The sequence below is a fragment of the Gobius niger genome, assembly GCF_951799975.1.
Source record: "Gobius niger genome assembly, chromosome: 23".
Taxonomy (NCBI): Eukaryota; Metazoa; Chordata; class Actinopteri; order Gobiiformes; family Gobiidae; genus Gobius; species Gobius niger.
The window spans coordinates 12,469,919-12,480,451 of record NC_136874.1 but is presented as its reverse complement, the minus strand read 5'-3'; the positions used below and the strand labels follow the sequence as shown (position 1 = coordinate 12,480,451).

Sequence of the window (10,533 nt, the reverse complement as noted above, 5' to 3'; positions counted from 1 at the left end):
TCGTCAGCGCTAATTGGAATTGCAGCTTTAAGAGTCGGAACCAGGGCTTGACTTAAACAACCATGAACTATCAAATTGTAAAGGTTGCAATTATTTGGACAGTACAATATTCTTGGCAAACAACTTCCTAGGTTCATGTTATGTGTAAAACCTGCATTTTCGACCTCTGTTGTTTGTTTTTTTATAAATCAGATTGTAAAAGTTCATTAACCTTCTTTTTTTTTGAGAGATTATCTGCAAAAGCCAGATGGATATTACAGGGCAAATTCATGAACACAGTACCATCAATATGGAAAGGCTCCAGTTGTAGTTCAGGAAAAGGATTGTGGTATTTAATGCTGATTGGCTAATACGAGGTATGCTTGATCCAATCACAGCTAAGTCTCAAAACGCTGCAAAACAAATAAAGTTAAACAAAGTAAAATATTTTATTACAGTACACACTTTAACGTTTTTGTGCATCTTCCAAATATCAATATGATATAAAGCTATTTTTCAGTGGCGTTTTCACACTTTGTTGTTTTCATGCTCTCATCCACCAAGTCCAACAGAGCATCTACTTCCGCCTGTTCCAGGACATTCACAATCAGGTCATCGAGAGCCTCTTCTCCTTTCATGAACTCCTAAAACAGACCAGGCAGTGCAGTTGAGCTCAAACCCATTAGTTCTGTTGTTTGAGGCGGCCATGTGAATAAACAGACCTTTATGTCCCTGACCGTGTAGCCCGTCCTGTGATCTGTGACTCGATCCTGGCTGAAGTTATACGTGCGAATCCTGTCAGACTGAGACCGGCTTCCCACCTGTGAAAACGGCAACATGCAGTTAGAGAACCAGTGATGACTCAACATGTTTAACCATTACTTTAACAAACGCTGAATTATGATTAGATTTTTTTACTACATGAAGATACAGAAACATGGAGAGGAGCAAAGTGGTTCATCAACCCATGAATTCTTAAAATACGGACAATGCTAACCAGGAAACTATGTGAAGCTTCATGCTACATATGCTAACGTTAGCAACAAGTGCTGTTTTTTTGGGGGGGTTTTGCCATGAAAAAACATCCTTGACTTTATTGGTGTTGATAAATATGTTTATCGTCCCCCCTCGGCTAGACCACGCCCCCTTGTTTGACACGTTGCTGTCTGTATCTATGGGGAAAGGGGGCTTGTTTGTTTCCCCTATGACAATGGCATGAGTTTTCTTCCAAGTACCTGCTGTTTCCTGGCAGTGTGCCGCAGCTCAGTCTCTTTCCCCGCCTGGCTCTGGTACAGCCGTGCCTTTAACATGCGCAGAGCAGTGTCTCTGTTCTGCAGCTGCGAGCGGCTCTGCTGACACTCTGCTGAGATCCCTTCAAACAACAGTTCAGTGGTTATTTCAAACAACCTTACAAACTCCTGATGCTGTGTGAGCTTTACCTGTGGGGAGGTGCACAATCCGCACAGCGCTGTCTGTGGTGTTAACACTCTGACCCCCAGCCCCTCGGGCCCTGAACGTGTCGATGCGAAGATCCTTCTGGTCCACAGTGATGTTCAACTGTAACACGGTGACTTGTTCAAATATGTATTCAGCACACGCTTGGATGTTGTATGGTACACACCTCCTGTGGCTGTGGTAAGATGATGACGGTCATGGTCCCTGTGTGGATCCGCTGCATCCTGGACGACAGGCCCACCTCAGGGATCCTCTGCACCCGGTGTGTGCCCCCCTCGTGTTTCAGATGTCTGTACACGCCCTCCCCGGCTACTCTGACCGCCGCGTGATGCAGGCCGCCTTCAGAACAGACTTCAGTTAACATATACACAACAAAATGGATAGTATTGCATTATTTTATAGAGCCTTCACCATAGTCTGAGGGTGTGTAGTTAAAGAGCTCAAAGTCCCAGTTTTTGTAACTGGCGTAGCCCTGGTACATGTCGAACATTTCGCTGGTGAACTGCTGACAGATGTCTCCTGAAGGACAAAGGCAAGTCAGTGGACGCATGTGCTACATTCCCAGATGAATCCTGGATCTTCACTTGCCTCCAGTGGTGCGCCCCGACACAACCTCCAAGAAAACATTACTGGAGTCCAGAGGGTCAGTGGGAACTACGGTCTTTACCATCTGAGGAAAAAGACAAATGGTATCTTCAGATAGGTATTTTTAATAAATAATATATTAAGTATGACTGGGTGATGTGATGACATACAGTTGAGTCATGATGGTCACATTGATATGCAGGGGCGGACTGGGACTGAAAAACAGCCCTGGACTCTGGCCAGTCTGGCCCAAATAAGCGTAGATGCGACACAAATACATACGTTAACCTCTTACCACCCGCCTTAACCGACAGCATTTTCTCCAGTTTGGCTTTACCCAAATCCAAAGGCTTCTTGACTGGAGAGCAACACTGTAGCGCCTCATTTGAAAGCTCAAATCTAGAAAAGTGATAATAACTTTATAGTAACTTTTTGTCACGTTGTTGCTGCATTTTTGTCATGCTTTTGTTGCTTTTTCATTACTTTTTGTGGCTTTTTGCCGTGTTTTCGTCACTTTTTTGTCACTTTTTCGTTGTGTTTTCGTCTCTTGTTCGTTTTTTTTTTTCATGTTATTGTAGTTTTTTCATCGCTTTGTCGTCACGTTTTCGTCACATTTTGTTGTGTTTTTGTCCCTTTTTTTGTTGCTTTTCCAGCACATTTTTGTTTTTGGATGCTTTTCTTTTAAGCTTTTAGATTTGGGTAAAGCTCGGTTTCGCCCGGGGGGAAGGGTAAGGTAAAGTGAGAGGCCAGACCGGTGGCCCTAGAGCCAGTGGCCCTTCTGTGCGCTTCCAGAATGGACATATGACCAGTCCGCCCCTGTTTATATGAGCGATCAGGATGAACTATGAGCTGCTTTCCATTCTTCTTTGCAGTTCTGTTTTCCCACCATCATTGTTATTTTTATTTACGATAAAACAATGTAGTAATAACATTTCTTTACCAATCACAGTGAAGTGGGAACTCTTAAAAGAAGCAGATCAGCTTTATTACCTCCTAAAGCCAATATTTTGCTTTCTGTGTAGTCTACATGGATGAAATTATATTGAAATTGGGATTATTCTATTGGAATTCTTTCTTGTTTTTTGTAGATATTGCTCACCCATAATGTTCAGAAATTCTCAGTGACAAAACTTACTTCTTTTCTCAAATCTAAGATCTTCTGGGACAGCTGAGTCTCCTCCTCCTTCAGCAGACGGGTCAACTGCTCATCTTCATCTTTGGTCCCAGCAGAACCTAGTTCACACAAACAACCATGCCACTGCTGTATTGCTATAACATTTTTGTCAAACCTCTATGAAAATGAACTCACCTTGTAAAAGAGACAGCACTTCCTGGTGGTCTTCCACAGCCTGCTCAATCCTCTGGCACACACTGACCAGTGGCAGGAGCTCGGTGTGCTTCTTGAGAATGGCTCTCCTGTCGGCCTCGCTCAGACACGCGTGCTGCAGCCTCTGGTCCAGCTTGGTGAAGTCCTCCATGAGCTGCTGGATGTACCTCTGCACAGAAGCATCGCTGTGCAGGTCTCCCACAGCTCTGTGACAGGAGCGCCACGGTGTGCACCGCCAAGGTCCAGAAGGCACCACTGACCTCCATCCTTCTCCTCTCGCAGTCAAACTTCTACACAAAGTGTTCAACCGAGCGCACCGAGTGACCAGCATCTGACTGCATTGATTATCAGCCGAGGAAGGTGTAAAATGGAATAAAATACTCAGTTAAACGGCTTGAGTCACGCAGAAAAGACTTCTCTTGTTATGTGTTTTGCCATGACACCCACGTGACCGGCATTGACCAGGAAGCACATTTGACGCATTGGTTTATGGGTAATGTAGTATAGTTAGTCAGGCCGGGACGTCAACGCAAAAGTTTAGTTAGAAAGTGACATTTAAGATTATTTACCGCATTCAATAAAAACTTATTTAACGTTGCCCTCAAGTTAGTTCTACAAAATAAGAAAAATAAGAAAAACATTGTTTAAAAATAAATAATACAAAAATAAGCGCGAACAGACAGACGGCTCGCAGACAAACTTTGCCAACGTGGTTGTAAAGTGTTTTTTAACAAAATGTCACTGGACAATGGTTAGTAACATAATGTAATATTTAGTTCGCCTATTTGTTTTAAAATACAAGTGTGCTACGGATATTTAGCTAGCCATTATTTTTCATAAAATGTGTTATATTCGAAGTATAAATTATAAAGCTAATGTTTTGTTAGCATTTCTGGCTAGCTTGACCCGCCTGTCATTAGGAACAATAAGTGTTGGTTATATTCATTGGTTATTGTCCTAACTTTGGTCTGTGTTCTCAGGAGCCCATGACCCTGACTTTACTTTATCCAAAGCGGTGGAGGACGTCAGCCAACATAGTCTTGCCCAAACAGAAGCATTGAAAGACAAAGAAAGGACTCTACAGTCCCTGCAGGTTTATATTTTCATCATTAATTGTAATTTGTAATACTAATGCAATGCATTCTGCATAATATTCTCATCCTCCCCCATGTTTGCATTATTATGGCTGTTGCACCTCATAGTGTCTCCCATTTAAGGTCGCACAACTTGCTCTGTGCAGGGGAACTTTTCCTACTTTACAAAAAATAGTGTCAATTTGGTCATTTTTACTTTTATGAAACTTGTATTTGCAAAAATGGAAGATTACTGTGAAAGATTAGATTGTGTCCAGCAGACAAGAGATCCAGCGATCTTCATGGGAGGATGATCAGGCTGAACACTAATACAGGAGCAAAGAAAGGACTTTAGTGAATGATCAGATGAATATTCAAGTAAAAAAGTATGAAAGTATCCCCTTTCAAATGTAATAGTAATAATACAGTAACAGTATATAACACAGATTACGTTCATTATTTTGATAAGGACTTGTGCTGTTTTTGAGAAGAGACTGAATGAGCCGCTGGCTGTGTTCAGTCTTTGTTCAGTCTTTGTTATTGGTGTGTGATCAGAACAAATGTACTGTGGTTTTCAGGTTCACAGCGCGTCCCCAGACTGATCCTTGACAAAACTCCTGCGTTCAACATATAACTGAGTACTTTAAAATGTGTGTTGACTTGGTTACTTTCCAACTCTGCTTTGCAGGCCACACTGACTGAAGTACAGACCAAATGCACTCAGACCGAGATCGACCTGCGCTCCAAAGTGAGGACGCTCCTGGTTTTAGAGAGCGACGTGGAGCATGTGGAGCACCAGACACAGGTGCTGTTGGACCGCAGCACGGCCATCGCTGTGGACAACTCCGAGCTGGAGAGCCTCATCAAAGTGGAGCGGGAGAAGGCCTCCACCGCCCTGGCTGGGTTCGCCGCTTACCGGGCCAAGATGGAGGAACACAGAGCTGCTGTGGCGTCCGCGCTCGGTCAGACACAGGCCCATAAAGAGCTGCAGGAGAAGAGAGCTCAGGTCAGGTGCTAGATGTAGGAGGTTGTGGATAAAGCCTGCCCTCTTGTGGCGATTTCCCCAATACCAGCACTTGCTTTTCACTTCTTCTCTATTACATTCAATCAACTTTCTTCACATAGTTGTCCAAATGCAGGTCAGGAGGCTTCAGCAGAAGAAAGAGGAGCTGAAGGAAGATTTGGAGAACCCCAGTGGAAAGTTTGCGCAGATGGCAAAGGTATGAATGCATGTCGTGATGTATTGGATTTTTAATTGAGATATAATGTTCTCTGTGGTTTGTTTTTTTTCCCCACAGAAGGAAACCAGTGATTTGAAGGCGCAGATCATTGCGAAGAAAAAGGCCATCGCGGAGAAAAGAAGTAAACTGCAAAAGGAAATGGAGACGCACGTGCAGATTAAGAAAGACATAGAGGTCTGGGTATTAGCTAATATTAGGAGCGCACCATGTTATCGTCATTATAATGTTAGCTGAAGGTCTTCCATCGGACTGAGATAGACACATGGCAACTTAAAAAGAAAAAGACACGCACACCCAAAAGCCGATGAGGCAGCGCTCTGGATCCAAAGGTGAATCAAAGGATACACACAGCAATTGGAGACTTTTTTTATATATATTTTTTATACTTTCACCAGTGGTTCTCAACCTTTAGGAGCCACGTACCCCTTTATCAGAAGTAATGGGGTTTGTGAGCTCCATCTGGATGTATGTATGTGTCTTTAGTCCCGCTGTAGGGGTCACTCCGTGGGAAATGGGGGACATTAGCTGATATAATTCTTAAAAAAACAAAGGAAAAAACAAATCCAATAAACCTCATTACGAACGAATATTGGCACCCTGGTCAAATAGCACACACATGCTACAATAAAACAATATGATGTAGCACACATTTTTCTTGCCACTGGTGGGTCGGGATCCAAAGGGGACCATTTTTAGTGGGTTGCGGGCCAGGGCCAAACCCTAATTCAAATTTTCCTGATATTTTTTGAAAGAAATATATGATAAATGATTAAATCAACTGAACTCTGCACAGAAATCCGGCGTTTTGCTCTTAAGTATTGCCAATAGACTAAACAAAAATGTACAAAAAGTTTTTTTGGTTTTTTCCTGAAAATGAAGTCATTACCAAAACAAAGGCTAAAATGAAACAGAAACAGGTCAATCAGGAGTAAAACTAAACTTTTGCACATTATTGGGTTCTTTTACGTTTTTCTTTGAGGCTGTGTTCGGGAAAAAATGAGTAAATCTCCGTCAGATGGAAAACCTCAGTGATTTTGCAAATATATTTACGATTTTATAAAAATTACGATCCAGACACTCGATTGAAATAGCAAACAGTTTGTCGACATTCAGTTCAGGCTCAATTAGTGCAGCCTTTATTGAGACTATCTTACTTATCTTACTGTATTTGATGCCCCTCTGCAGAATTCCAAAATGTACACAGGTATCGACTATTTTCCCTTGTACTTTGCAGATTCAGAACAGACGTTACGAGGCCATATTGAAGCGTCTCCATTGCCAACTGAGCAAAGCACAAATGTCTCACAGGTAACGAGCTCTTTCACATTACACCACAGTTGAAAAAACATATGACGACAATATGACGAAAAATCTATTGTCTATCTGTCATTTATCGAACGATTAGTCGATATAGTAATCTATTTTGAACACCTATTGTGACCCATCACCCATCTACTGATTATTTTCACTTGTGCATCTGTTTTGCTTGAAGGAGAAGAAAATAAAAGCTCTTTGTGTGTGCACTCGCAGGCAGATGTCCGCTGATGTCCACCACATGGAGACACAGATCTCCGAGCTCAAGAGACAACTGGACACCTCCCCAGCTCCCAAATGAACGGCACGTCCGGCTTGTTTTACACGTAGGGATTTCATTTACGCATAAAAAGCCTTACTTAGCCCTTCTGGTTGTGTAACAGGCGGGGATGAACAGTTGCTGTTTGAGGCCAACAGGGGGCAGCAAAGTTTGTGACATCTTTGTTGCATCTTCCACATTTTACACAAAGGCCTTTCCTTTGTTTGTTTGCAATATGTGTTCCCTTTGACAAATAATCTGTGGCTACATCTTAAACCGAGATTTTTGACCAACCATCGCACATTTGTCTCCAGATTTAAACTGATATTTCACATTTCGGAGACTGGGGGATGTATTTTTGTGGCTGGTTAGTGAGACCATATTAGCAGGTTGCATATGCGGGGGTAACTTTTTGAACATACTGTACTTTAGTTTTGGCCCGGAGCCTTTATTAGACAGGATGGTGTTCCGTGAAAGGGTGAGAAGAGCAGGAGAGACTTTCAGGAATACATAAGTGCTGCAGTGTAAACCCCTGGGCGATTGTACAGGAGGAACATATTGTACTTCTAAGACAGGGTACACTTCCAACAACATACTTCCCCTCTCTGGTGTTTTTGATAACACTTCTTTTGTCCAAATATTCATCCGTTAACAGTAGTCCTGCTTCGGTCCTTTTTTAGTCCTGGTTTAGTCCTCCTTTATAGCACCATATTCAAATAACTTGCAAAATTGTGATATCACTGCAATATTTCACGAAACCATTTCAACCTGAAAAGACTCCGAGACAGATTGCGTTAGTTTTATTGAACGTGAATCTTGATTTGAGCTCGGAAGATTGCAGTGATGATGTGGAATATGGAAAATAGCCGGAATCCTCCTTGGTGGTGGTGGTAGGACGAGACCTGGGGCGGCCAGTTGACGACACCGAGGAGAGGCCTGGCGGAGGAGGAGGGGTGGAGGAGGGTCACAGCACGGCCGAGTGGTTGACCGGGAGGCTTAAGAAGGGGATCCTGGGCAATGAGTGGCTGAAGCGGCCTGTGCATCTGCGAGGATTGGCTGACGTGATTGTGATTGGTAAAGGCTGGCGTTGATTAGGCGATGCAGGTGCGCCATCCAGGCTGAATTCGCACTGAAGCTTCATTTCAACACAATATGTTCCATTCTAATTAAACACAAGTCGCAAGTAACTCGTATTTCAGCAAATTGTGCCCAAAGTGGACTTAAAAACACCACACCAGGACCAAAACGAGACAAAAATTGAATTAAATTAGGAAATGTTTAAAGCCACACCGCGTAGCATTTCACCCCATAAATAGAAGAAGATGCAAGCATTGATTTTATTACAGATATTGTTATTGTTGGAAAAAAAACATTGACAACAAACATGTTTCTTTGCTCCTACGACTTGACTGTACATGGAGATGTCGACAAAAGGCAGCCAAATATGAGATTTAAATGAATTTAATTAACCACCGACCTACAAGAAGCCTTTTCTGTGAATAACTTGTTATGAGTAGCATGTTTTGTATAATTCCAAAATGTTACGCAGAGTGCCTTTAACTAAAACTGAACTTCCACACATTTATATGTCCAGTGGAGTGTTGATCGGACATTGCATCACCAAATATAGCAATGCGATATTTTTTATGCGATATGTTGTGCAGCCCGTTGTCTTCAGTCCTGCTTATGCCAATCTTTTGCATTTTCTCTTACTTGAACAGTTACCTCCTACTCCTCCCCATGATACTTTACCAATACTCGAGTGTCTGTGAACAATACTGGAGTACATTCCTTCAGCAAAGTGTCTCTCTCTGCTGCTGCGGGACACAGTGTTCCAGCTTCTGCTCCACTGGCCGCGTTGACATTCTGCGAGGGGACACTTGCGCTGGGCGGCTAACAAGGGCGTGCCTGTGCTCCTCCGTCCACAAACACCGAACCGATTCACGGCCCTGAATGAGCATCCCGGAGCTTTTTCACCCAAAGTGCGTCAGCGAGCGGAGCGTCTTTGTCCAAGCGGGCCCGGGGTTTTGGCGCGGCGTTTGGCTGGGTTTGCCTGTTAGCTGCGCACGCCTCAGTGGGTTATTCGCGTTCTGCCGTCTGAGTGGTCAGGACAGTTACGTAAAAGCAGAAGATATTACAGCGATCATGCCTTGGGCTCGGAGAGTGTAGTCTGTGGAGTTAAACGGTTAGCTTTACTCATTTTGATATGAACTTAAAATAAAAGCTTTTTGCAGGCAGAATGATTACAATTGTCTTATTTAGTGACTCCATTGGACTGTAAGATGAACTGGATGCCATAGATAGTTTGACTGATATCACTTGGAGGTTGTGCTGTGTTCAGGATGATATATGTTTCAACATTATTGCACAAAGTGAACAATTTCCTGCTACTATAATTATGGTAAGTCTGAGCTCTGTGTCTTTCACCTGAAGTGCGAACCCACTAGAGCATGCCCGCCGTATGTCCCCCCGCCATCACTCACTGCCCACGAGGGACGTGAGTCTGTCGCCACATTTGTGTCACTGTTAAGTGCACCGTGTGTTTAATACGAGCCGGGGTGTAGTAAAGCCACTCATGTCTCGGTGGCACCAGTTTAGAGCAAAATATTCACCAAACGGAACAAATGTGGGGCTTATACAAATCAACACAGCTCACTTTTTCTATGTCAGGATCCATTCTCTCGGATGAGAATGTGTGAAATCTAAGCCCAGACTTTTGTTTAAAGGGACTATATAGCGTTTAAATGTTAAAATTATGTATTTTCCTCCCCCTACATGTTCCAGCAATGTCCTAAGGAATTTTTTATTTTATTTTATTTAAGTTTATTTGAATAGGGACAAGTATGTCACATAAACTCATGTTACATACTACAACATTCCCAATGTCCGTCCCCAGTTGGGTCTTTACATGTCATGGTCATGGTCACATTTCTGACCTCTGATTAAAAAGTCTTTAAGTTTGTGTTCGAAAAGGACCCAGTTTGACTCTCCCTTCAGGTCAGTGGGTAAACAGTTCCAGGCTTTAGTGCCTTGTCCAGAGAAAGCTGATTGTCCAAATGAAGTGTTTCGTTTCGGGATCTGATAGTTCCCATTCTGAGCTCCTCTAGTCCTGAATGAGCTCAAACCTGTTCACCACAACTGCCTCTAAAATCCTGCACTGTCACTCAAAAAGGTGTCACCTCGGGTCAGAATTGCCGTCATGCACGAGCTTAATATAGAAGCTGCAGCTACACGTATGACCTGAGGTGGCAGTAGTGAGTATAAAATGGCCAACTTGCATCTAGCCCCTTTAAAATAATG

The 10,533-nt window shown here is 43.0% G+C and overlaps 2 protein-coding genes across 2 annotated transcripts; one reads left to right on the top strand and one right to left on the bottom strand.

The window, feature by feature from the left end:
- Positions 1-109: 109 nt before the first annotated feature.
- Positions 110-3,823, bottom strand: mtrf1 (mitochondrial translational release factor 1). The gene is made up of 9 exons (XM_079581562.1): positions 3,329-3,823; positions 3,155-3,252; positions 2,023-2,104; positions 1,846-1,953; positions 1,601-1,773; positions 1,419-1,536; positions 1,215-1,351; positions 702-800; positions 110-623 (listed from the first exon to the last, which is right to left on the bottom strand). Exons 1-9 carry the CDS (start codon positions 3,675-3,677, stop codon positions 489-491), a joined length of 1,299 nt encoding a protein of 432 aa, XP_079437688.1. The 5' UTR covers positions 3,678-3,823; the 3' UTR covers positions 110-488.
- Positions 3,824-4,081: 258 nt separating this feature from the next.
- Positions 4,082-7,307, top strand: ccdc122 (coiled-coil domain containing 122; the record flags this gene model as incomplete). The annotated part of the gene is made up of 7 exons (XM_079581740.1): positions 4,082-4,097; positions 4,327-4,439; positions 5,108-5,425; positions 5,559-5,639; positions 5,718-5,834; positions 6,895-6,968; positions 7,191-7,307. 7 exons carry the CDS (start codon positions 4,082-4,084, stop codon positions 7,273-7,275), a joined length of 804 nt encoding a protein of 267 aa, XP_079437866.1. The 3' UTR covers positions 7,276-7,307.
- Positions 7,308-10,533: the final 3,226 nt, after the last annotated feature.